This window comes from Strix uralensis, chromosome Z (assembly GCF_047716275.1).
Source record: "Strix uralensis isolate ZFMK-TIS-50842 chromosome Z, bStrUra1, whole genome shotgun sequence".
Classification (NCBI taxonomy): Eukaryota; Metazoa; Chordata; class Aves; order Strigiformes; family Strigidae; genus Strix; species Strix uralensis.
The window spans coordinates 99,635,835-99,663,656 of record NC_134012.1 but is presented as its reverse complement, the minus strand read 5'-3'; the positions used below and the strand labels follow the sequence as shown (position 1 = coordinate 99,663,656).

The following is a 27,822-nucleotide window of genomic DNA, read 5'->3' as shown; positions in this document are numbered from 1 at the left end:
CATGGAAGATCATCTCTGTGTCCAAAATGCAGGAGCAGAGGTACCTGTGCCAACACTCTGGCACTCTTTGCTTTTGAAGTTGTTCTAAATGTCATGTCAGGTGCTTTTTGGTGGAAGCAGGACACTCCAGAGGTACTATATTTCTTTCTACCCTCTCTGTATATAACTTCAGATGTCTTAATGGGTTTTGGGAGGGGGGTTTGTTTTGGGTTTTTTTGTAAATGTGTTACGGAAAAGTGGACAGCATTGCTATGGATGATGCTGTGTAGATACTGTTTGTGATTATAACATAGATCATATTATTCTTCACTGTTGAGTATTATGTTGTGAAGATGTGTGTTAGATGACAGGTACTGTTGGGAGGAGAGCATAGGATACCTGTGTGTGGTATTTTGCAGGCAGGTACATAATCTTAACCGGTGTTCCAGACTGACCAGAAGCAAGTGTAAGGAGTTTGGGCTTCGAAGGGGCTCTGAGTTCATGAAGGCTTGAGTCTTTCCTGAGCATGGGCAGAGCTTGCTCTCACCTCTGAGCGTGCTCTATGAGAAACCTTGGCAGAACAAGCTCACGTCTGCTTACAAAATAACCTAGAGACATACTTGAAAAATGTAGGTGGACAGTTCTGGTGGTTTAGCCCCCGCTGGGGTCTGAGACCATGGCGGCTGCTGCCCCTCCCCCACAAAGGGAGTGAAATACAAAGCCCCAAGACTGAAATAAGGAAAGGTTTAATACAACAATGCAATAGCAACACAACCAACAACAACAATAACAATAACAGTAATAGTGATAGCAATGAACAGAGCAAAATAGCTACCAAATACAGCAGTTTGAAGCCCACGAGTGCACCGCGCTCCCGCGCCAGGAAAATGTGACCTGCCAGGATGTGAGTCCGAATGGTATCTGAATAACCCGGCTAGAGCTCCCCCCCACTGCTGGGGAAACTTAACCCTATCCTGGTTAAACCAGGACAACAGTCTAGCTCAAAATTCATAAGGAAGGTGAGATGGGGAGCATGACAAATGGTAAGTCTGTAACGCACCTTTCCACATCCCTTACTGTGAAATTCAACTGAAGAACCAAAATGTGTTGATTTTTTTTGTTGGGAAAGGCTGCAGAGATTTACAGCAAAGCATATCTAGGAGTGTCTCAGGATCCTCTACGATGAATTTAAGAAACTATTTTGCAAAGTCAGTTTATATTGGGAAAGGCAAATGTGCTTTAGGGCAGTTACACTCAGCATAGCTAAACCAGGCTGTAGTAGGGACCGTGGGACTCGGCAGCATTGTGGCTCTGTATCTGAGAGTTATTAAAAAGATCTTGAATTATCCTTTTGAAAAATAGGCTCAGCTGCCTTGCACAGAATGCCAAGAAAAAAAAGTTTCACATTTAGTTTTAAGACATTTTATAGAAACTACAGCAATATTGCTTTTCAAGAATTAGACTTATGCAGTCCCTTGTAACACTTGTGTTACAGTATGTTGATGTTTGATTTATGGCTCCCTGGGGTATGTTATGGATACTCTACTTTTTCTTTGGTTTTGTTAATGTCAGCACTCAAGTGTGTACTTTAATGATTAAAACTGCATAGTCAGCGAAAAGATGCAACTTCAGTATTTAATTGTATGACTTTTATGTAGAAGCTATTGCTAACATTTTGTTGCAAGATAGAGCTCCCGAAGCTTTAAATTATAAAGGCTTCTTTCAGCAGCTTGTTAAGAGCTGGTAAACATAACTGAACATCTGGTTGTTATCAGTACATTTTCACTTCATTAAAAACTATAAATGCATATGGAGGAAAAATGAAATATTGTGATCTAGTTACATCACTGTTAAGTAGCACCCTGTGGTGCCAGTAGAACTTAGTTGATATTTCTACTACATTCCATTATTTTCTGTAGTTACAATTGTTTTAGGTTGCAATCTTGGTTACTTCCAAATCTAAATGTTAACAATGTTTTGACTCATTTAAGGATGCTTTCTACATTTCCTGGGAGCTTAAAAGTTGAATGTAGGAGCAAGAAGGGCGATAGAATTGATTATAAAGCTCTATGGAATTATTGCAACGTAGGAATGATCCCATGTACAGATGATGAGAAATGTTAGGCTTTTTGCCATGCTAATTTTGAGCAGCAAAGAGGTTAAGAACTGTTTTCTCCTATCTCAGGAGTGTCGCATTTTATTTTTTTTCTTACTTTCAAAACAATAGGTCAAAATAGTGCTTCTTTAAAATGGACTATTCAAGAAACTTTTATCAAGACTGAGTAGCTCCAGAATTTGAAGAGCTATTTAACTTTAGCATTTTTGGCAACTTTGTCTAATCATCAAAGGGAAACTTCCATCTGTTGAAACTTAGATTGAAGCTAGCAAAAATATCCAAACTGAGAGATTTGTATTGCTTCATTTTGAAGACCCTCAAAGTTTAAGGTTATTGTGCTCTGTGTAGGAGGGATCTGATGAATATAAAGGGACTTTTATTTGCTGCTGCCCCTTGTGGGCTAGCAAATAAAAATACTTATTTGGAAGATTTTTTTTCATCACCCTTATATCCTTTTATCTTTTCTGATGGCAGATGTGTGGCCTCTTAAGTGTCTAAAGGTCCTAAGCAGAAGAATCTTTATCTGTGTCACATATTCTTCTTTCTGTTCTAAATCTGTTCTAATTTAGTTTTTTAGACTTAGATCAGTGTTTCTCTAGGACCTGTCTTTGCACTAGGTGAGCTTTATTTTACATTCAACTTGTAACAGACTTTCTAATCCCAGAGCATAGTATCAGAGGTCTGTACTGCGATTTATCATACATCATACTGTGTATTCAGGCTCCTAATAATTGCTTTCTCTGTTATGGTTTTCAGCCCTGTCTTCACAAAAGATACTAGATGCATCTTGAAAAACACCCCTTTGCTAGTACTTGGGTTTGGTCTCTGGTCTGGGCAGCAAAGACAGCTAGGCACTTACGTCAAGCGCATCTCTTTCACAGAATCATTCAGGTTGGAAAAGACCCTTGGGATCATCGAGTCCAGCCATCAGCCTGACTCTACAAAGTTCTCCCCTACACCACATCCCCCAACAGCTCATCCAAACGACCCTTAAACACATCCAGGGATGGGGACTCCACCCCCTCCCTGGGCAGCCTATTCCACTCTCTGACCACTCTTTCTGGGAAACATTTTTTCCTCATGTCCAGTCTGAACCTCCCCTGTTGCAGTTTAAAGCCGTTCCCTCTTGTTCTGTCACTAATCACCTGTGAGAAGAGACCAGCACCAACCTCTCTACAACGTCCTTTCAGGGAGCTGTAGAGAGTGATGAGGTCTCCCCTCAGCCTTCTCTTCACACTGAGCAGTCCCAGCTCCTTCAATGGCTCCTCACAGGATTTATTCTCCAGGCCCTTCCCCATCTTCATTGCCCTCCTCTGCACTCGCTCCAGCACCTCGAGATCTCTCTCGTATTGAGGTGCCCAAAACTGGACACAACACTCCAGGTGTGGCCTCACCAGTGCAGAGCACAGGGGGACTATCACCTCCCTGCTTCTGCTGGTCACACTATTTCTAACCCAAGCCAGGATGCCGTTGGCTTTCTTGGCCACCTGGGCACACTGCTGGCTCGTGTTCAGCTGCTTGTCACCTGCTTTTTGACACCTTAAGAGTTTGCAGACTGTTTCAAATCAGTGACAGCGACCTGGCTGACAGGCATAAGCCTTTTTTCTCCATTGCCTAGACAACCAAAGAGGTTATTGCTGCCACTACATCAAGATGGCTTTGCCTTGAAACCAGTGGCTCATGTTTGAGGCTGTGGAGCAGGTCTGCCTTTCACGCAGGCTGCACGGCTGTAACACAGGATGTGATTCCTGTGGTCTGGCTCTGTTCAGATCTCTGGAATGCTCTAAGGTAGCTTTTTGAGGACCTGGGTCGACATCTCTTTGGCTGTCTTCTCCTTGGGGGTTGAAAGCTGCACAAGCCCAGTGCATTTTTATGGGTATTTAGATGGCTCTCTTGCGTTCTGTTGTTCGGAAGGTAAGGTCACAGAATCACAGAATCATCTCGGTTGGAAAGGACCTTGAAGATCATCCAGTCCAACCGTTAACCTAGCACTGACAGATCCCAACTACACCAGATCCCTCAGCGCTGGGTCAACCCTACTCTTAAACACCTCCAGGGATGGGGACTCCACCACCTCCCTGGGCAGCCTTTTGCTTATAGTGGATATTGCTAACAAGACTTGTTGATGTGAAAGGTAAATACAGAAGAATATAGATTCTCTCTGCAACATTTAAAAGTCAGGCACTTTTTCTAATATTTTTAATCTGTAGAGGGAAGAACTGAACACTAGTGAAATTAAAATGTACACAGCTAAGAAGTCTCAGATGGTTTAGGAGCAGGTCTGGGAATAAAGGGTCTTGAATCCAACTGTCATTGTAATCCTTTAAACAGTCCCTTTAGAGTATTTCCACCTTTTTTGGTTTTCTTGTTGTCATTCTATCTCCCATTCAAGAATACCCAGCACGGGGGAGATGCAGCAGGAAATGTCAGAGATGCTCTGTGCTTCCAGCTGGTGTTTCTTGGGTGCCCCTGTGGGACATCTCCCAAATGTTTGGAGTCAGCTGTAATGACTGTAGTGCATTACCGGCTGTCACGGTGCGTGTGTGCCATGACTGGGTGTAAAATTAGGAGTGATTCCAAGAGGAAAGATTATATTCACTTTGAGTTGTTGTACTTGTATCCTGAGTCTGATAACCAGATATTCTACTTGCTTTTCAGTTTTCAGAACTGATCCTATTCTCTGTGGTGACTCCTCTTTCACCTTTCTGGTGGGCCCTCAGGAAGCAGGGAAATGAAACCTGGTTCCTGTACGATTTGAGAGTTTTTGTATGAATCAGCCCTTTTGGCAACTCTCCTAAATTAGAAAATGAGTTACCTTTTAACCTTTTAATACTCAGAGTAGACAGCTCTGGCTGGGTGAAAGTTCAGGAAAATATTTAAATGGGGAGGGGGCTTGGTGTAGTGTGAGTTGAAATTCAGAGTTTTGTTTCTGACTGTTCAGGCTGTTTGTAGGTGTGAAATCATTTATGAGCTTTCAGCCTCTGTGTGCTAAGGTATAGAAATAGCTGCATTTCATTGAGTAATTAAAGTGTTTACAACAGCATGTGCCTTCAGAGGGGTAATTGGAGCTCCTAGCTGAGATTTTTTTCCTGTATATTGCCTCTGTGTTTCATCTTGGTTCCTCTTGCACAGACCTCTCGGGGGCAGGGAAGAAAGCTGAATGATGTGGTGAGCACAGAGAGCAGTTGTGAGCAGTGCTTGGTGTTGGAGAGATGCCAGCAGCAGCAGCAGGATGATGACACATAGGTAGATTGTTGAAGTTCTCAGTAGATGACACTGATACAAGGTCACCCACATGGTTTTGAATGGAAAAAGCAGATGCTAGGACACTGGGGAGCTGAGGTTTTAACAGTACCATAGTTCTTGTTCTGTGGGGGGTGACTGCATCATTTGGAAACAGTAGCTACCCCAATACCTCTCCCCTTACCAGTTTAGATAGATAAGCTACTGGTAGCATCAGACTCCTGTGAACTGCTCCTATTGCTTTTACTTGAGTCTGCAGGAGTAGACAGGAGTATTTTGGGTTTTGTATTTTCCCCACAGGCTTATGACGACAGATGATGTTGCTATTATGATCTTCACGTTTTGGTCTGCTTGAGACTCCGTCATTTTCTTTGTAGCTCAGAAGAAATCTGCTTTGAAACGTAGTGGTGTGGCTTCTGTTTGCTATGTGGTACCATTTAATGTGAGCACTTGCCTGTGGGTGCGAGCAAGTAAAGGCAAGTATTCAAACTATTGCAGTTGGAAGAGTTATTGCTCAGGTGGATTGCCTTAACTGGTTCCTTGTGTGTGCTCTTTCCCTCTTTCTACCACAAAGAAGATCTTTTATTTTTGTTAAAGATTACTGTTTTGACCACAGACCTCTTTCTCAGCCATTTGGAACTTTTCAAGTGCATATCAGCATGGTGATATATTTGAAATAAGTGTCTGTAAAAGGGCAAGGTGAAATCTTGGTCCAGTTCAAGCAGACAAAGGCTTGTGAGGGTGTGAGATGCAGATAAATGTTCTGGTGTGGCTCTCCAGCCTCAAATGCCTGAAGGTTGATAGCTCTGGAATTCATAAGTCTTCCACCACAACTAATAAATAAATCAATAAAAATGTATGTTCTTGATGAAAGACCAGATGGAATTGATATCCTTTCCAGTTTGTATCCTGGAAGAATTAGTTACTCTACCAATTTCTTCTAAAGCAAGACTTCTTTTAAGTCTAAATGCAGTGCTGCTGTAAAGTGGTACTCCCATGGCCAAAGGTCTCTCAGAGGAGCCCAGGATCTCTGCTGTCTACCTGACCAAAGGGATTAAGATGGAAAGTGCCACTGACTTATTAGAATTTTTGTCATTTGATTTTAGTAAGTTGTTGTCTAAAGATTACTGTAATACAAATTGTACATGGTGATTTAATTTAAAAGCTTTCATTGAAATGGTCTGGTATCATTGCTTTTGGAAGGAATCCATTAATGTATCAACATATGAAATGCAGATACTAAAATGTGTGTTAAATACATGCACACATTTGTATGTTATGCTAGCATCTAGAAATCGTGCATTCTGGAGCTCAAGTCGTCATTCTCTGAAGAATTTTTAATTTAAGATAATCGTGGGTACATATGATGTGTCTTTGCTTTAGGGACTAAATGTGTATATATAAGGTTTGTTGCCAGAAATCAATTTTAACTTGGGTGTCACATGCAAGAACCTGGACCTATTCCATCTGGTTAAAGAAACAGGCGCTTGCTTTGTGTCACTGTGTAAGAAACGTGATACCAAGGAGGACAGCTACTTCCAGGAGAGAAACATTTGCCATGATTTCTACAGTTCAGTCTATGCCAGATTGTTCCCTCATGAAAGAGGGTTGTTCCCTCGTGAAAGAAGAACATCCTGAGAGGGTCAAAAGAATAATATCTGTTAGCTTGTCTACCTGATAGGGGACTATATCCTCCAGGGGGAAGGAGAGAGAGAAAAAGAGGGTAAAATTAAGTGAGAATAACTACTGAAATCTCCAAAAGAGAAAAAACAGAAGAAACAAAAAAAATTGAAAAAGACCTGTGTATGCTTTGGTACATTGCTCTATGAAGTCCATTTACATGGGACATGAACTTTATCTGTGTTCTGTGGATTTTTTATTTGTTTTATAAGACACTTGGGAAGGGGAAAAAAACCCCACAGAAACTCAGAACATAATGCAGTTCTGGTTTTCTGAAATAAATAGCTAAATAATTTTGACATGTGATTGATACATGAGTTCATTATTTCTAGTTTCCTCCTTATCTGCAAGCAAACAGTTTTCAGAGGAAGTTGGAGATCAGCATAAATTCCATGTAAAGTCATTCTATATGACTGATAGCTTTGAATAAAAAAAAAATTTAAAAGATTGAAGACCAACCCCCCCTATTCTGTAGTCTCTCAATATAAATAAACAGTATTTTCTTTGAAGTTAAAAGAGGTTCCTGGTAGTTCTTGTGACCCTTTAGAAATGCTTGAGTTTCAGAAAACTACATTTGACCCTTGGTGGTGAAAATAATTGTGCTCTGGAGTTTTATCCTTGTGCTGATAAATTAAGGGTGACTGTAGCAGAGAGGTTACCCCAGATATCAGGACTCTGGTTGTGTTTATGTCAGAGCAAATTTAATTTGAACAGATTCTACAGGCTGAGTGGAATATTTCTGCAGTTAAATGTGCCCTAACTGGGTGTTGAAGAGCAAGAAAATTGGAACAACTCACTAACAAGAGCTGCATGAATTTATCTTTCTTTCTGTTTTTTTCTTTCAGAGTTATATAAGTGTATTGAAAGCAGATTTTTTTTTTAAAGAAATTACTACGTTACTGTAACCTCTTTATTTCTTTACACTGAGTCTTACAGAAATAGAAGAGAATTTTGTAATGTCTTCTCAGATTTGCTATACCACTTGTATGGTTTGTCATAAAAATAAATGAATGAATGATTGAAATGGAGAAAAAGTGTAGTAGACCCTAAAATTTGTTTCCTCTCAGCAGCGATCCAGTGGATGTTGTAGTGTGTCTTGAAGTTAGCCTTTTCATTCATCAGCTCGGGGTTACAGACATTGTTCTTATATTCTCAGCCTTGGTAATGATAAGCTTCTGACTTTTTTTTCTTCTATAACTAAAAAGTTTTTTTTCCCAGCTGTTGTTTTTATTTTGATAGAAAAATTATTTTTTTTTGCTGGTGGCTAAACCTGTAGTATTTGATTATATATTGGTCCTCCTTGCTTTACCTGGGACAAACGTGGGTAGTGGATTGCAAAGCATCACTGTTTTGGAGAGGGAGTGGGAGCTGTTTCTAGCTCAGCCTTGTTTCTGGGTGAGGTGAATTTGCAGTGGAACCAGATCACAGTGTAACCTCTGGCCTGATCTAATTATCAGCATTTGCACTGGCTAACTTCCTCAGTAGTGGGCAAGAAGTCAGGTAACTCACAAAAACTAGAAGTAATTAAGATGTACTTCATGATTTTAAGGAAGAATGTTATTCAAGCAGTACGTCCCTTCCTGACCTGTGACTTAAAATGTACGTATTCAAATACTTCAGCTATGTCAGAGAAAATCAAAACAGTGAGTTTGCATAACCTTCACTTTCAAAAACATTTTTGTGTTGGAGGTAGTACAGTTGTGTGGACTGCAATCCAGGAAATTGTGATTCCAATTTGCTCTTGACTTGGAGCAAGTAACTAGCACTGTCTTTGCTCAGAAACTCTGGCCTAGAGCTACTGCAGAAGAGCTTAACTTAAGCTGTCTATACACAGTGAAATGAAACTCTTCTCATGCTTTACAGTAACCTGTGTTATTTACAGTATTTCTAGCAACCCACTTGAGAATATTAAAGTATTTGAGGGTGCTAAAAATCAAACTGACTTCTTCTAAATGCAATCCAGTTCATTTTGGTAAAGACCACAAGTTCTGATCCTGAGATTAATGAGGAATTTTACTCCAGCCAGTCTTTTCTTTGGTTATCGTGTTTCAAGAGAAATTGCACTGCAGTTTTTAAGGTGTCATTATTTGAAAGAGCACTTAGTTTTATGTTTATACTTGTTTTAAGAATGTAATTTTTGGAAGGTGACATTATAACAAAGAAAACTTAGCATCGCTACTTAAACACACATTGATGCTGTTTTTTTTAAATTTAAAAAAAAAATTTTAGTAGAGATACTATAAAATCTTTGAGATTGAGAAGTATAAATAGATTCTGAATTTCCAGTAGCTCTCAGGTAAAAGAACCTTAATAAATGATGCTGGACACCTGTTGTAATGTAATGATACTGGATTGTGAAGCATACTGTGGAAATGAAATAGTAACAGTGCGTGAAACATCAAAAGTACTTAGTAACAGTCTTTCTAATGGATTCTAATGTTCAAGATCTTTCATTGTGTTTTTAAAAGGTATCCTTATTACTGATTAAGGACGCAAATGCTATTTTTCTCTCCCTTCTGAAAACAGGATGTGTAACAAAGTCATTATAAGCATAGGTGGGAACAGAAAGCACAAGGTATCCCAAACAGTGGATCTGTCTCATCTGTTTTGCTCCACAGCTTTTCCTAATTAACCTTAACTTAATGAACTTTGCTAAACTGTGCAATCTCAGTATTTAATCATTACAGCACATTCTTTGGGATTGGCTGTAATATCTTGAAACTTTAGACTTCGCTTACCTCAAAAATACCATTTAAAACTGAACAACTGTATGTAGTACCTTGATATCCAGAGCATTTCTTACACTTGAACTAGTGTTTGTGTATTATATTCCTTTCTTAGGGATCCACTTTTCCTGGCAGATGGAGCTGTGTTTGTCTAGCTGGATATTTCTCTGACTTAGCATGATGAGTTTGTGACAATTTTATTTCACAGGACAAAGAACACACTTTTGAGATATATTTATTATTTTTAGAATGAAGTGTAGTCTGAAAATTGCAGCTGGAATGTTCTGGGCAATACCTCAATGTTTTTACAGTGTCTTTTGGCATATAAAAAAAAAGCTTCTCTTAAGAAAAACAACCCATTGTTGGTATGAAGTGATTCTGGATTTTTTGAATTTGTTGTTTACATGTTCCCAGTTGAAACTCGCTGTGCTAAACAGTGTATAACTTCAGGTGAAGCTGCGGAGTGTTCTTGGAAGTCAGTTTGTAAACAAACCCAGTAGATTAATCTTTATAAATTTTTCTTTTTTCCTGCAGAGATATTACATACAGCATTTCTTTGGAAGCTGTGACAACCCTCATAGTCTTCCTCTCCTGCCAGTTATTCCACAAAGAAATTCTACGAGAGAGCATCATTCACAAATACCTGATGCATGGTCGATGGTATGTTGTGTTCTGAGGTGGTAACTAATGGCAAAACAAATGCTTCTGATTGCTCATTTAGACTGTACTTGAAAACAGAAGACAGTGAATTTGTTCTGCCAAAAAGAAAATAGAACAAAAAAGCAAATATTTGTAAAGGCTGTTGGAAGGTTTCAGGTTTAAGTGTCACAGCCCAGAATTCAGTAAAACTATTGTGAAAGCCATTTTCATTTTTTTGAGGGTAACTTCATTAGCTTAAAACAGGTTTTACTTTTCAGGATAGACTTTTTGATTCATCTATGGGTCTTTTTCTGTAACACTGCAGTCTAGAGAATCCATGTACCTCAGGCTAATGAGCCTTCTTGCAATACGGATAAATAGAAGCCCCTTGAAAGATTGCAGATATATGCTACACTGAGTTTTAAGCTGCAACAGTGGAAATACTTAGCAGGTGGTGAACTGGGTCGTGTGAGTAATACCACTTGCTCTGGCTAGTCAGTTGTTTCGTTTAAATGCTGTGTCATGGTGGCTTATATGCATTTAATCAGGCTACCATTCATCATCTTTCAACTTTAAATTCCATGCAGGCAGATTTTTGGTAAATGTATGTATTGTCTGGTTTTCTGAAAATTCTACTAGGTGTAAGAGGTACTGCTCTGGGGTGACAGGCAGGGAGAGGGGGAAGCACAGGGCAGACTCCTGCAGTGTATGGGCAGAGCAACTGTAGGCAGAAGAGGGGTAGAGACTCAGTGTTTGTGGGGTTTGGTGGTACTTAAATCCTCTGGACTGAAGGAATTGAGGGTTTGAGGCAAAATGGGGAATGTTTGGGAGAAGAGGTAATAGGTGGTTGAAGAGGTCTGAGTTGGGAATAGCAGGTACTTGGCCTCTGGAGAGAGGGGTGGGAGTTTGGTGGTTGGGAACCTAGGGTCATGTGAAGAGTTGGAGGGGTTCTGGTTAGAGGGGACTTGAGTTCACCCCCACACAGCCCTGGTCTGTTCACCTCTACATCATATGGGAATGGGAACCAGCTGTTTACTTCTGTGGAAATCCCTCTCTGTTGTGGAAATACTGTAACCTTTTATTTAAACCTAGGAAATTTTACGTGCATTTGTCCGAATCGCTGATGTGAGGTCAGGTGATTCATTGGTCTTTGCAGATTGTCCTCAGCCTCACACACAGACAAAAGTATTGGGGGGGGGGGGGGATGTAGTGTAGAGAAAAACTGTTACCTGTTCTATGTAACCAAAACATGGAGCGAAAACTAAACAAATACAGTGTTTCTATCCCTTGCATAAATACTTTTCCGGTTGTGTCTTGAGGTAAAAGAATACCATTCCACAGATTAAATGATTGATTTGAAAGTACTATTGGAAAAAGAAAACACAAAATAGTTTCCATGGTCCTGCTGTTGAAGGTACTCCTGCAGGCAGCGCAGGTTTGCATGGGCAAGACTTTGGATTTTGTTCCCTTTTTCAGTCTGCTCAGCACTGAGAGAGTTACTGTCTGTCTTTAATGCCAAACACCAGCCTTTGTACCCTGCCTGGGCTTTACTGTGCCAGTTTCTGCAAGTTGTGAGTCAACTAAAGCTGTTTTCTTTTTCTTTTCAGTCTCCCATATACCAGCAGACTTGTGAAAACTTTACTATATAATTTCATTAGACAAGAAAGAAGCCCTCCTCCAGGGACCCATGTCTTTCAGCAGCAAACAGATGGAGGAGGACTACTTTATGGAATTGCATCTGGGGTGGCAAGTGAGTCTTATTTTCTATAAACTAAATTTCAAACCTTATGAAGTATTGCCTTCATGTGACCTCTTTTACAAACACACCTGTAGCCCATTTCTTTTTCAACAAGTGATACCAGTGTGCATGCTCAGTATAGAAAAGCTTCCATAGGCCTGCTTGGATTGTAATTGTATATGGTCCCTCTTGAGGTGTGTTAGAATCTGAAGCAATTACATGTGCAGGCACTGCAGGGATACCTGCAGGACAGCACATGGTAAAAGTAGCACTTAGTCCCTATTTTTCTTTTCTTGAGACATTAAATAAACCTAAACAAACAGATAGTGCTTCGCGTTACTTACAACTTAAAATGTTGTAAGAAATACTTCTACATGCATATTTTATTCTTTATACTTAAATCAGTGGATGTGGAGACCTGTTCTATGGCTCTGTGTGAGCAGAAGGTTGGACTAGGTGGTCTCAGGAGACCCCTTCCAAGTCTCAAGGATTCTGTGGTGTAAGGGAGTGACCTAGATAGAAATTTTTGTAACACATTGTAGTGTATGACTTTCCCAGTAGGTTGGCTAATGCTTTTTCCTGAATAGCATGACTAGATTCTGACCTTTTGTGCGTGGGCTGTTTGCTATAGAGAGATATTGCCTGAAGAATATGAAAGACTTGATGCCATTTTTTAAGAAGAAGGGTTCTCACGTTTGTTATACTGTAGACTCTGTTTTAGTTGGTGGTAACTCTTTCCCACACCAGATGTGTTTTATTGCTGTGTGTATTACATATAAAAATTCTTCCTAAAGGTTTTTCTTTTCCATATGATAAGAATAAAATAAAATATATGGCTAACAGTTAAGGTATATGTTATTGTCTTTTTCCCCGATTAAACCAAGTAACACTTTGCAAGTCAATTGCTGTTAAAACTGGTACTATTTATTTTGCTCTTTTGTGAAATCCATTCACTGGCAGCATCCCCAGGGGATATTAAAGTTCAGGCTGCAAGTTGTCTGCCAGAAAATATTTTCCAGTCTGTGACAGTGCACGTGGATCTCCTCATGGAGGCAGTAAAAGAGCATGTCTCTGTAACTCGGTGCGGCGTAGCCTGAGCACATCGCTGCTGTTGTGTAAGATGAGGTTGCACACAGCTCGATGTGCTGCTGGAACATGCATCTCCTTCCAGGTTTCCAGTTTACATGCTCAGGAGTAGACCACTGCCATGTTTGGGTTGTGCCCATAACGTAAATGCGTCAGAAAACAGTTGCTTGGTTTGCAGTTTATTTAAACTGAGAGAGAAATTAATTAAATTGTCCCCTACAACATTTTTATTCAAGAGTCCCAACAGGTACATTCTCTTCCTTCTTTTCAACCGCTAGAGAAAATTGCTCTTAAAATGTCTTTCCAAAGCAGTTTTCAGTTTGTACTTTTGCTTGTGACTGGGGAGCAGTTCTCACTGCATATTTTGATACCTCTGCTTACCTCATGGTTTTATTCTTCTTGGTTCTGATCTCTCTAATTACGCTGGAGTGTCTTTCTGCCTTAGTGCTACCAAAGGCAAAATAGCTTTTTTTCCTTTTGTGGTTACTTCATTGACTCATAAAGTCCAGCTGAATTGCCACCACTCCTGCCTTCCTCTGTAGGTCCTCTGATATCATATCTGCCCATAACTTTTTGCTTCTTGTATATCAAGTTTGCATTTCTTAATGCAAACTCTTAAGGTTTCAGCCTACGTCTGTTCTTGTCTCTTCCTGCACTTCCACCCCCTTCACTCCTCTTGAACCATTCTCTTAACAACACCCTTGGGATACTCCTACACTTATTTTCTTGCCTTTCATGAGTACCTGAAGTGCCATCTCTTCTCCCGGTGAATTAAGTATCTTCATTTAAAGCTTAAAATAAAAAAGACTTTATGAAGAGCTTTCTAATGACGTGCCTGGGAAAGGGGAAAAATAAGTATGACATCCTGTTAGGAAATAGAAATATTTTTTCAGTTTGCTCAAACAGTTGGTTAATGTTTTTTATGTCTGATTATTTGCCTGTATATGATGTTGGACTATAGATGAAACTTGGACATAATAGAATTGGTAGAGTAAATGACATATTTGCCCATCCATAATATCTCTTAAGTCCTTTGCAATCCTTTGTTTTACACAGAATCAGGTACAGGGTAGAGTGCAATACAGATTAGAAGACAGCAACACAAATTGATACTCTTACGGGACAGAAGCAAGTTTGGAGCAATGAACAGATGTGGAAAACTTAGACATGATTTCTGTATTGTGTTAGTTTTGTGTATTTTGTAATCTTTACTGGATAAAAATTGAAAGAAGAATGGAAGAATTGAAAATTCACTTTTAGGTTGCTCAGTGTCTTAAATACCACATAAAGCTTAAAATAAGTTTACTGAAATAATCTAAATATAATCTATTTATGATGAAAAGAGGTAGGAGCTTGGTTTTAAAAAGCATTTATTTTTCATATGAAATTTCGAGGCCTAAAAATAATGATTGTATTTCTTAATTTGAAACTATTTAACTTGATACCATGATCATCTACATTACCATGTATTATGTTATGCCTATTTTGCAGTGACTTGCACAGCAGCAGTAGATCAACAAACTAATATAAGCACTGTATTTTCAATCCACCTCCCCTTTCCTTCCTTGTGATTCAGCAAGAGTGATAATTATACACAATATGAGCAGAAGTTTACCCTTTCCCACAGTTAACCTTCTCCTGCTTCTTATCCTTCATAGCCTATTTTTTTTTCCTCTCATGAGTATCCTTAACCCTGAAACTATACAGCCAACATCCTCACACCAAGTACTTCTCCTTGGTTTGGCTTCTTAACTGCGTGCAAGTTATCCATGTGCAAGTACCTTTCTCCATCCTGCACATAAAATACCTTGATTAGAATTGTATTGCCAATTATGTTATCCTCCAGTAGTTAAATAAACAAATTTTGGTTTGGAATGAGGGGGGAAATAATGATATTTTAGTTTTGTAACTTTGTAAAGGACGTTCTTCTATACTGAGTCAACTTTGCTTTGCCTTCACAGTCTTTTTGTAGCTGTGCAAAATGATTGTAAAGAGCTGCTAGATCTGGTACTATGTTGTTGATGTGTTGTGAAGGGATAAATGACATAAATATTCACGGCAGTAGAGATTAGATGTAATATATTAGAAATTTGTTTTTCTTGGTTTACAAGGTACATTGAACCAACTTACCTTCAAAAAATATTTTTTTTTTGTTGGTTTTAAATACTCTTTTTTTGAAGTATTATTAGCATTTGTCAGTTCGTGGTCCACAGTTGATGAAGTTGAGAGAACTTTCTGTGGGAAAGCAGAACTTTTTAATTAGTCATTTTATTTCTTGCAAACTAAAATTCATGTTACAGTGAGGAACTGCCAAACAGATGATATGCTAAGACAGGAAAATAATAGTGCTACTCAAGACTATTGAAAAATAAGTCAATTTTTTAAATGGTTTCATTTGAAATAGTTGATCCACTTGATACCTTGTTATTAAAAAGCCCAACACCTTAATGTGTCTTGCAGTACTTAGGAGTTACTACAGATCTAATTGACTTAGTTTGTGCTGTTTAGATGTTCATAGATGTAATGGATGCAATGTTGTACCTGTAAGAAACTAATGAAAAGGCAGTAGCCGGATTCATCTTCATTAGTCATCTAAGCAATCATCATAAGTAATCTGGTCCACAAATGTGCTGTTGTAGCGTTAATATATATTGCATAATTCAATGTATAGTGGTCAATGGTGACTCATTTTCTCATGTCTGTACTCTGTTTGGAACTAGACAAACATTCCTGACCATTAATGACTTTCTATCATGTAAGTATATACTTCATTCTGCATTATGTCATTCAGCATTAATGTTCTTGATGGCATATTGAAGGCATCTGATGACCTGTGTTGTACATCTGTGACATATATATTATAGCTTATTCCTATTTTTTTTGGTTAGTAGGACCATTTGCATGGTTATCTTTAACTTTATGAGAAAACTCTTTATTCATATTTAGTGTTTTATGTTAATATCTTTTTCTTCTTCAATTTTACGTAGTCTGATTTGTACTGTCTAGATTAAAACATGTCAAAGTAGAGAGACACAAAGCTACTAATGATCTGTCTGTTATTTCTTATGATTCTACCAAGGTTTCTTTCTACTAACAGATATTTCAGACTGGTTGTTTCTACCTTCCAGAGCCTTTTCGTGATGTGTCACAGATCTGGTGTATGATCTGCTACATAACTACAACCTTGTCTAACTCCCTGGTGCTTAGTCAATGTTTAATTGCCCGTTCATGCTCACCGTAATGAAAATGTAGATCTGAGACATCTTTCCAGGTTCCATCTGTTCATCTTCTTTCTTGCTTACAGTCCATAACAGCGTTATCCTTTTGTCACTGTAATTGTGGCATTTTGACCTGCCTGAATGTGAAGATTTAGATAGTGTCCAGATCTTTAACCTTTCTCTTCGTTTCTCTAAAGATGTGGCTGAACTGAAGCAAAACATGTGGCTGCAGTTCAGGCACATGCTCTTTGAGAGTAAGTAGTTGAGTGTTAATAGTAGTGTAGGTGTGGCAGTCTCAGTCTGCAAGAGCTGCCCAGCAAGCTGAGTTCTAGAGCAGCTTCATCCTGGCCGAAACCTGTGCTTTGGTGCTGTGAGGACCGTAGAAGCTGGTTTGAAGTTAGGTTGAACTACTGTCAGAGCAGTGCCTAAATGTCCCATTTGAGAGTCTTTGTTGCCTTTTTTCGCAAGATAAAACTCATCTTCTGTCTCAATCACAGTAGCACAGAAAAACATTGCCTGTGGCATAAATCTCTGCAGGCCAGAGATGTGTTCACTATCAAGCTCTTACCTGCTTCCTTTGACATACACTGTGTTGTGTTTTTTGTCTTCCTTGAAATCTAAGTTATCTTTGTGGTTTTGAATGATGTGAGAGTATAGAACAGTTACACAGCAGTAGCACTTCTGGTAGCATGCTTTGGCCCCAGGTCCACCAAACTCTTGGGACTTTCAATCACAAATTATTTTGGAAATTCTTGGTCTGTTTTGTAAGCTTCAGCAATGTGTTTTTTATAGTAAACCACAAGTGATTTAGAACTAGCTCGTCAGGTAGTATGAACTTTCGCTCTGGGACCCCATGGACGCTGATGGCAATGATAGCAAAGCATCCTTCCCAAAAGATCAATTTATACTGTAAGGTCCTGGGCTTGATAGTTCTTGAAAGTCTTCCATTGACTCTGGAGAGTCTTACGCATTTGCAGGGAGCAAATGGTAGGGTTTTTTTTCTTTTCCTCTGGAGAGGTAGACACTCCTGGGCACCCTTGGCTGCCACCACTGCACCCTTACAGCAGTGACAAAATATTTCCTACCAAACATTCTCAAGGGTTACATGTTTTTAACTCTTCTGTAAGGCCTCTTTCCTGTGATACCTACCTGACACCGTCTAGGCTGATGGTGTGCTGGGAGCTCTGCTGCTGTGCTAATACTGCCTCTTCTCTCTCGTCAGCCCCTCTCTGTCCTAATCCATCCTGTCTCCTGCCCTGTATGTTGATTGTAAGCTGTTTAGGGTAGGGACCATCGCTGAGCATGTACAGTACATAGCATGGTGAGGCTGTGGTTTGTGACTACAGCTTCTGATTTCTGTGGTCATACAAATCATAATTGTAACCATATGTTCCAGCTTGTTTACTGAAAGTGTTGCAGCAAGTTTCACGAGGTGTGTTGGTGATTTATCTCCCTGACATTTATCCTGTTACTCCAAAACCTGAGCAGCTTCAAATAACCCATCATAAAAAAAAAAAAAAGGAGAAAAACCTATTGGCTCAAAAATGATTTTTCTTTAATTCTTCAGCGGAAATTGCTTGTTAAAGGAAACCAAGAATAAGGCTGATGTATTGTAAAACTTTTTAAACTTGATATCTTACAAGGACTAGGGGTAGGAAAAAGGAATTTTATGTGGGTAAAAAGGAGGCATTTCATGCTTTCCAAACTCTTGTTAGCTCTAGAGAATTACAGAAATTAAAATTGAGATAAAGACAATATTTGTAACTGTAAAATTTCAATAATCAGTTATTAAAAAACCCCAAACCAGTAAAAACTGTTATCCTTGAGTTTTTCTTAGTCCTGTAAATTTCAGCTAGGGGGTGGTAAGAAATCAGTACCTCTTCACCTTATAATCCAGTGTCAACAAAAGTGTTCATCTATTACATAGCATTTATTTTAGCAATAAATGTGAAAATGCTTTAAAAAATATTATAAACACCATTATTTCCACTTCATTTTTTTAACATATTGCAAATGATAGAGGCTTGACCATACCATCTAAAAAATGGACCAAAATCTGGGAATTAAAGTTTTCAGGTTCAGCATCTTCTTCCAGTAGGCCACAGTGCTTCTCATTAACAGATCTTAAACTTTTGGATGGTAGATACAGCATATGTAGAGTTAATATGTGACTGAAAGGGTGGGGTTTTTTTACTAATATTGGATATTAAATTTAATAAACATCTGTGACTTAAAACTCCATAAGGCAGTTATTCATAATTTGGAAAATACCTGCAGCTCAGGATGTGTTCTGCTGCACATTTTCTGATGAAAGTGGCTTAGTAGTTCAGGAAAAAGGATGGTCTCTTTGGTTTCAGATGCACTAATCCTGCGTTATGAATGGGTTTGCACTTGATGTCTGATTACTGGCAGGTCCCTTGGGTTGAAACGTGAATGGACAGGAGAAACTGAGCTGCGTTTCAGGTCAGGGTGAGCAACACTGATAAAGCACAACAAATTCTTTTTCCTTCTTAATGCTCTGTGTCAAAATTTGGTTTTCAGGTCTCCTAATGGATTAAATTAATCTCAAGATGCATTTGTTATTAAATTACACATTAACTAGTTTCCCTTCATCCTCCTGCCGGATTCTGCTGTAACACCTTTTGGGGTGACAGTGTTTGGACATCAGGTTGTTCAGATTAACCACAGCCCTGGCTCAGCATAGCAGGGGAGTTGCTTTGCCTCCTGGCTGGCACGTGCGCTTCTGCTTCAACACCCTTTTGTTGTTAAATTTTGTTTTTAAATTATTGGTCACATCTATAAAGACTGAAGAAATGCAAAGGCTATGCTGCGGACTGTAAAGTTGCCACGTTATTTTGCATTTTTTCTTTATTGTTTTATTATTTATGCATTATAGGTGACGTGGGGAAGCTGAAAGCGTTTCTTTGTGCTTCTGTTTAGTTCACTGTTCCCTTTCACCTTTAACTTTCTGCTCCTTCCCCAAAATAAGTGATAATGGATTTTAGTGTATCTTCAATGAAAAAAAAATCTGTGTTTTAACCCTTTCCTTCAATCCTGAAGTCTGGTAATTTTTTTTTTTTTAACCTATACAAGGTGAAAGATAAGTTTATTCATATGATGTCTATTATGTTGGGCATAGAATGAACTATTGATGGGAGCAGTACAGGTCAGTTGTGGAAGTATTGTGTCATGATCAAATTAGTTCAAGTTCTGAAACAGTTTTATTTGCCTTACCAATAATTTTGTTAGGAGAGAGGAGAAATTACTTCAAAGCTTAAAATAAATTAAAACAGCCCTTGCCTTGGAAAGGGAGTGGAATTTAAAAATAAAAAGCTAAAGAGTACGTTTTCACAGTTCGGGACATAATCATACACGGCTGGGAGATGAGGGAGGCAACGTCTGTCACTTAAGTGGACAAAAGGAGCAGTGAGTTTGCTTGCCTGTTAATTGCATTAAAACCTTAAATTAAATCCTTAAATTAACGCAGCAGAACTTCCTAAGTATACATCTTGCAGATACAGCAGAGCTTATGGTTTTCCAGTCAGCACTAGACATTTTAATTTACATAACAGATTGGATCTAGTATATCCATTTGGTATGAGTATAGCCTTAATCTGTGATGTCAGTTTACTCAACTGCAAAGTTTAAATATAAAGAATAGTTCACATAAGGAACTTGCAGATGAACTCCTATTTAATACTGGTACTTACAAGACAAGAGTGTTCCTTGCAGAAAGTGGTAGTTGTCTTGCCAACGCTTAGAACCTGTCCAGAAGGAGGTGGATAATTAGCTACCTTGCTAACTAAGTAATTAATGCAAGTAGAAGGATGTCATTCTGGCTGTTGAATATATAAGGAATACTGTGCTTTTAGGATATGATGGCTGTGGTAGGTTTTACAGGGTCTCTAAGGGAGATGAAGCAAAACGTAAGCGTATTACAAAAGCAAAACTTTCACTGGTGCCAAAACTCAAAATCGGATGAACACTTGAATCTGATTAATCTGTAATGAAAATATTTGTGTGCATTAGGACATCTGTAGTTCAAAATTGCAGTTTTGCAGATTCATACAGTAACTTTCAGCCTTGACTCGGATCATAAAACTATAATTTTTATTTTCCTATACAACACTGTTTTTAATTCAGTTGTGTAGTGTGTTTTCCTAATTGTGGTCAGTATGCAAAGAGTGTGTTGAATTTACATAGCGCGAGACAAAAATATTTTGGAGGATAAGCGGGCATACTATGAAAATTTTGGCTGTAATGAATTATGTAATTTTGAGTTAGTACAACCTTGCTGGAGCCACATTTCATCTGAATGTGGCTCATAGTATTTTTTCACTTGAGCCTTGTAGGGTGTGTAGTGAAGAGCACATATTTACAATATTGCCTATATGGACTGAAGTGTTTGACTCTGGTTTTGAGGGTTGATTTCACAAATAATTTAATTTCAACACCTATAGTTTCTAATGAACAATTTTTGTTTGAGAGGGAAAATGTTCCTCTTTATGTCTGAGCATAAAATTGCTTGGAAGTCTTTCCATCTTTCTTTTATTGCTGTGGATTATAACTGTACTTCCTTGTTTTTGTAGACCATGGAGGAGCTAAGCTCTGCAAAGAATGATCTAAGATTTAATGAGGCCTTTGACTAAAATCTTTGTCTTAAACCAACAAAGACAAACCCTTAATGCGATTATAACATAGTTATTTTTTACTTAATGTTCTAGAAGAGCCAATGGTAATTAAATGTGTTCTGCCAAACTGTAGTTTCCAACACAAGTATGAGATTTTTACATAACCTGATAAATGGCTATTTTTCCTTTTGAACAAGCCATCAAAAACATTTTCCGTCTTTCTGCGAAAGACTTCCCAGCCAAATTAGAGCAAAGCCAAACAGATCATGTGCTTAGCAGTGTACTAGTAGAAACTATTTTAACAGTTGCAGATTTAAATTTTATTTCCTTGTCCAGAAGCCAGTTACTATTGTTGAGTAATTTGGAACTTTTATTTTCTGATTGAAGTTTTAAGTTATCGGTATGTGGTAGTTGTAATATAGACCAGTGAACGTTAATTTTCATGACAGTTGGGTTTGTTTGTCAATTTTTCTCTTTCAAGCGAGTGGCATTTTCCAGAGTGACTCACTTTGAGGAAAGAAAAATACTATTAACAAGAAAAAAATGTGGCACCTAGGAGTAGACATCCTGGTGAAAAGAATGGATTTCCATTATTGAAAAATAAATTTCTTTATTACATGGAAATTCAATTATTATTCTTACAGGAAAGTGTGAATTTTTTCTTGATTCTTGGTAATTTGATTTTTTTTTTTTTTTTGGATTTTGAGTTTGCATCAAATCCAGAGCCGTGCTCCTGCCAAGCTGTCAGTCAATGTCTGATTGATGGCTGTAACTGTCACAGGTTAGGGGACATGGCTCAGATCTAGGTGACCTGCTACTTTTGTGCATGGTGGGCTGCTGACTGGGAGGGTGCAGCCACAGTAGGACAGGCTTAATGGCAAAGCTTAGCCCTGATCATTCTGCCTCTCCTGTGCTGTGGGGGAAGGGCTGAAGCAAGTGGGAAGAAATGGCATTTTGCTGGAGTCTGCTGTGCTAAGGATGCTTTGCTGATGGCAGCGTAAAATGGTGGCATTCCTGAAGGTGTCCACAAGAGAAGGTCTTTGAGTCTTATAAGAACATCTGTGAAGTTGTGGTGGTGGTGTCATAGTCATGATGATCTACAAAGGGGAGGTTTGTAGAGAGACAGTGTTTTTCATTAGACCATTTACTGCAGTTGGAAGAATGGAGATGTATGCAAAGCGTAACACCATGTGTGTGCTACCCAAACCATCTTCAGGTGGCATAGCTTCCAAGAATTTAACCTTCGGAGAGAGCTGAAAGACTTTGATGTTGGCACCCAAAGGAAAATTTCTCTAACCATTTTACTAGGATCCTGCAATATGAATTCAGTTACCAGCACTATAGCTGGAATACAACTATATACATTCAAACTTTCATCAACAAATATTTGAGTTTTATAATGCACACTTTTATTAACTGTATCTCTTTCATCGTGAATGTAATGGAAAGACTAGATAGATGAGAGGCTGGAGAGGAAGGCACAGAAGCAAAGCTTTTATTGCATAAGTTTCCCATATTGTCTTCTGGTCCTTTCCATCTTGTGTTTCTGTCCTTTAAGATAGAAGGAATAGGGATGGTGTGGAGCTGGGAAGGCAGAGTAGATGTAGGGAGGAGGATGACTCTGTTATCTCTTTAACTCAGCTATGATTGGGCTGGCTGATATGAAAGCTCTTGCCTATATGTAAGTTACTGTTGTGAACATAAAAACATTCTTGACGTGAATGTACATACAAAGAAGTTAATGGTAAACAAACTTCCTTTGTTGGGATATCATTAGGGGCTTGCTCATGCAAAATGGTGAGCATATTGATCTGACAGGCTCTTGCACATTATTTTTAGTTAGCATGTTAAACAAATGCTTTCATGTTTGGCCTTTCTAGATCAGTCTCTGGATAGTATATCTTTTGTTGTGTCAAGCATCACAGTTTTTCCCACTCATTTTGGAGCATTTTGTGAGGTTTGAAGTAGACTGTTATCAGGGGAACTGCTGCAATTCAATGGACAGATTTTCCTTGGCCAAGATCCAAACCTTGTCTTCCTGTTGTGGATATTAATAATGACAGAGTTAAGACCTTGTCGCTCTTCTGCTGAATAGTGGAGGTAATAAATTCGAAACTACGTTTCATAAGAGAATTGTGGTCGGGAACAGGACAAGGTTTTCTGTCTAAATGAAAAATCTCAGAATGAGTCTAACTCTGGAATAATTCCTTATAAAGGAATTAAAAAACTAAATTTCTTACCATTCCTGCTAATATTTTGGATTTTTGCTCAGCATTATGAGAATCTGTAACTGATAGATATACAGACCTGTAATCTCAGTCTGAACTGAAAATTTTTACTTTCCCATTGGTCTTAGTTCACACAAAACCCTCACATTAAGTGAGATGACTTTATGCCGCAGCTAACATTCAAAATGAGTTTAAGTCCATTTACTTCTGCCATGCACGTACGTGAGTTTTACTCTGTGTTAAACAGTCGTTGTAGGACTTAAAGTTTTAACATGTGTCTGGGACAGCGTACAGGTCTTGAGGGTGAAAGACTTACATCAGTAGGCTCTCGGGTCAGCTTCAGCTGGCACTTATTGTTAAGGTTTCAACAAGGTGTTTAAGGTTAACTACCCAGATTTATTTTGCACTTCACATCTGGTGAAGAGTGTACCTAAAATGTGCAGACATTCATCAGAAACCCCATTTCTGGGACACACGGTGATTGTAATGGGATGCACAGGGCTGTCAAGAGGATGTTCTGCATTGGATCATCTTCTTTCCACCATGACACCTGCAATCACTGTCCTGTGTCTTTTCTGTCTGTCTGCAGAGCCTACACAAGTGAGATGTCCTGGTGGACGCTCACAGCTAGTGCTGTGGCTCAAGGGTTTTAGGAAGGGGCAGCAGACACGGCTCATGCAGGGGGTTGCTTTTTTTTCATTTTCATCAGGATTTTTGTTTTCTTTTCCTCCTTTCTCTTCTTTTAGAGAATTGGGGAGTGGGAAACTGAAGTCTTGCCTTTTTATTAAACGGAGAAGTTCTTGTTTTACAATCCTGTCATAACTCCTGCAAAATGCAGGCATATGTGCCCACCCTTCCTCCTGTTGATGAGGCTCAGGAGAGGCTGTGTGTGGGACTGTCAGGACCCTCAGCTGCTCCATCTGTAGTAACCGAATTTGCTCTGCTCTGCAATCAGAGTGTTTGTCAGTACATAAGTCCTAGTTTTACATTAGAGAAGTTTAACCATTAGAAACCCTGAGATGTCTGTCATATAGCTAGGTTTGAACCCTTGGGGAAAGGTGGATTTATAAATTCTTTTGAGCCTTTAGAACAAACTAGTTTTCAGCCAATCTGAATTAGGGCTTAAATGAACTAGGACTTTGCAGGCAAAAAGTACCTCTTTCGCAGCTGATTCTTACTGTACCAGTCATGTAATACCTGCCTGAATACATTGCTTTGTGAAGTGAAATTCAAAAAAAGTGTGGAGAAGGATTACCCGGTAAAATATACGAGAAGTGAATCATTTGCTGAGAACCGTCTTAGCTATTTTTTTCCTCTGTATTCTCAAGGAAAATCCTGTATTACAGTTATCAGGCTTACAAACTTTTATTTTGGACTGGCAAAGGAACATGTAATTTCTTTAAACAGAAATTTAACTAGAGGCTGCATGCCTGAAGGCTTGTCTTCTTTCCAGCTGCGTAAGATGGTCTTACATTAGTCTCTGAATACTTTGCTTTTGAAGTTTTTGTGTAAACATATCTGAAGCTATGCAGTTCTTTCTCGAAAGAGAACAGACCCTGAGAATTGCCATTAAACGTAGATGACAATGGCAAATTCTAGGATGTGTGGTATAAAAGTCTTCCTATTGCTCTGCGTGGCAAAGGACATGTATTTATGGCTTTAAAACTGGGCGTGGTGCTGATTGTGGGGTGTGGTTATCACAGAGACATTGTGTGCTCGTGCAGCATCCCAGTAGCTTCAGTGGAAGTCTTCCGAGATGAGAGCCTAAACTTTCAACTCAGTAGCTTTAGCAAAGGTACTGAATGCTTGTAGGGAAGAAGGAACACTTCTTGATGATGATCTGTAATTTATAGTGATGGAGGAATCATAAAATACCAGGTTAGAAGGGACCTCATGGATCATCTGGTCCAATCTTTCTTTGCAAAAGCCTGGTCTAGAGAAGATGGCCCAGCACCCTGTCCAGCTGAACCTTAAAAGTGTCCAGTGTTGGGGAAAGTACAGGAAATACAGGAGCATTTAATTTTTCCTAGTATACCAGATGGAGTGTGGGGTTTTTTTTTAAAACCATTATGTTGAAAACTATCAAAGAACCACAGTTAGAACAAATGTAAAGTCACAATATTTAAGCATTTGAAGAAGGAAGATGGTGTAGCCTTCCAGTTATAAACTAGGTATATCATGTGGTACAACATATGTGGAGTACCTTGATGTCTGATGGAAACATTGTGATAAAGTGTCCCCTGCCACTTTCGGTCCTGAGGCTGTACATGACAGCTTTCAGATGAAAGACCTTAAAGCTTAAGATGCAATTTCAGAATTTCTTGATATCTAGAGATTTAAATAATACTGTGAAGAACTTGTATTTTTGTAGTCAGCTGCAAACACTTAGGTCTTTTGTGTTAAGTGCTGTTTCTTACAGAGGAGTGTGGCAAATGGAACAAAATAAGTCTAAAGAAAACAGTTTTACTAAACAGAGGACGTAATTACTTTATTTTCAAAGTAGTGTTTGAAACTCCATTGGATTTCTGTAGTGCAAGGTCCAGCAAGATATGATGATGTGCATGACAAATTAGCTATACAGGAAACTGTTCTTTCAGAATTTCAGATGTTCTAAAATATAACTGCTATGAAAACGTAGTAATAGGCAATTTTCAAAATGTAATGAGTTAACAAATAGCTTAAAAGGTACTTGCTAGGATATATTAGTAAACTGTTTGGGTAAAAAACTGGCTGGATGGCTGGGCCCAAAGAGTTGTGGTGAATGGAGTTAAATCCAGTTGGAGGCCGGTCACAAGTGGTGTCCCCCAGGGCTCGGTTTTGGGGCCACTCCTGTTTAACATCTTTATTGATGATCTAGACGAGGGGATCAAGTGCACCCTCAGTCAGTTTGCAGATGACACCAAGTTGGGTGGGAGTGTTGATCTGCTCGAGGGTAGGGAGGCTCTGCAGAGAGACCTGGACAGGCTGGAGCGATGGGCTGAGGCCAACTGGAGGAGTTTCACTAAGGCCAAATGCCGGGTGCTGCACTTGGGCCACAACAACCCCCAGCAGCGCTACAGGCTTGGGGAGGAGTGGCTGGAGAGCTGCCAGTCAGAGAGGGACCTGGGGGTGTTGATTGACAGCCGGCTGAACAGGAGCCAGCAGTGTGCCCAGGTGGCCAAGAAGGCCAATGGCATCCTGGCTTGTATCAGCACTAGTGTGGCCAGCAGGGACAGGGAAGGGATCTTACCCCTGGACTCGGCACTGGTGAGGCCACACCTCGATGAGTGGGTTCAGTTTTGGGCCCCTCACTCCAAAAAGGCCATTGAATGACTCGAGCGTGTCCAGAGAAGGGCAACGAAGCTGGTGCAGGGTCTGGAGCACAGGTGTGATGGGGAGCGGCTGAGGGAACTGGGGGGGTTTAGTGTGGAGAAGAGGAGGCTGAGGGGAGACCTCATGGCCCTCTCCAACTCCCTGAAAGGAGGGTGCAGAGAGGGGGGATGAGTCTCTTGAGCCAAGGAACAAGCGCCAGGACAAGAGGGAATGGCCTCAAGCTGCGCCAGGGCAGGGTCAGACTGGCTCTTAGGAAGGATTTCTTTGCAGAAGGGGTTGTTGGGCGTTGGAATGGGCTGCCCAGGGAGGTGGTGGAGTCCCCATCCCTGGAGGGGTTGAAGAGTCAGGTCAACATAGCGCTGAGGAATCTGGTGGAGTTGGGAACTGTTAATGTTGGGTTGATGGTGGGACTGGATGATCTTCAGGGTCCTTTCCAACCTAGACAATTCTGTGATTCTGTGTTTATGATCTTGTGGGGGAATGGCAGTCAGGCGCAGCAGCTGGAATGCCTATGACAGCTTTGATCAACAGGATTTGGCATTGTGCTTCTGAGTGCTTCTGATACATAGTGACTACCCCCAAAAATTATTCATACAACTGCATGTGTCTAACCACAAACAGCACCTGTACTGGGTAATGGAATAAAGATGCCTTTGGGTTGGGAAGTGTCTCCTTGGAGAAAAAGTAGTTGTTGCAAATCTAGAAGTACACTGCTGAAAACACCTGTATTCTCTTTAACCAGAGGATGTGCTAGGAAGCTGTATGTCCTAATATGTAATATATACTAAATTCTGGCAAGAGGAATTGATCCCAAACATGCTTTTGAAACAGCTGATCAGAGGAAATGAAGCAGCTGCTTGCAACTCTATCACCTGCAATCTCCTGCAGGAAAAAGTGAAAATAAAAATTCCTCCTCTTAATAATTAGATGAAGACAACTAGTTGGCCTGTGCTTACGAAGTCAGATAATTTGAAATATCAAGTGTTTTGAACAGTGGTTTCGGACTTCATGAAATCAATACTTGGTTGAGGTTGTGTAGGCTTGTTAGACCAAGATATTCTTCTAGCAATGGGAATGAAAGCAAAACCACTCCTTTCCCTGCTGAAGTGAGTGCTGCTTTTCCATTTCATAGTGTGGAGAGCCAAGACATGGAGTTTTCATCCAAACGTGCAAGTGGCTGACTTCAGAGCTTCTCAGAGCCCTAGTCCAGACTTATCATAAAGTTT

General features: G+C 39.5%; 1 protein-coding gene across 3 annotated transcripts in view; it reads left to right on the top strand.

The window, feature by feature from the left end:
* The window catches only part of DYM (dymeclin), a 226,699-nt gene that overhangs the window by 35,205 nt on the left and 163,672 nt on the right, over positions 1 to 27,822 (top strand). For all 3 annotated transcript variants that reach the window (XM_074855441.1, XM_074855439.1, XM_074855442.1), the window contains 2 exons: positions 10,279 to 10,404; positions 11,991 to 12,133. In XM_074855441.1, coding sequence (XP_074711542.1) covers positions 10,279 to 10,404; positions 11,991 to 12,133 — 269 coding nt within the window. The remainder of the gene's footprint in view (positions 1 to 10,278; positions 10,405 to 11,990; positions 12,134 to 27,822) is intronic.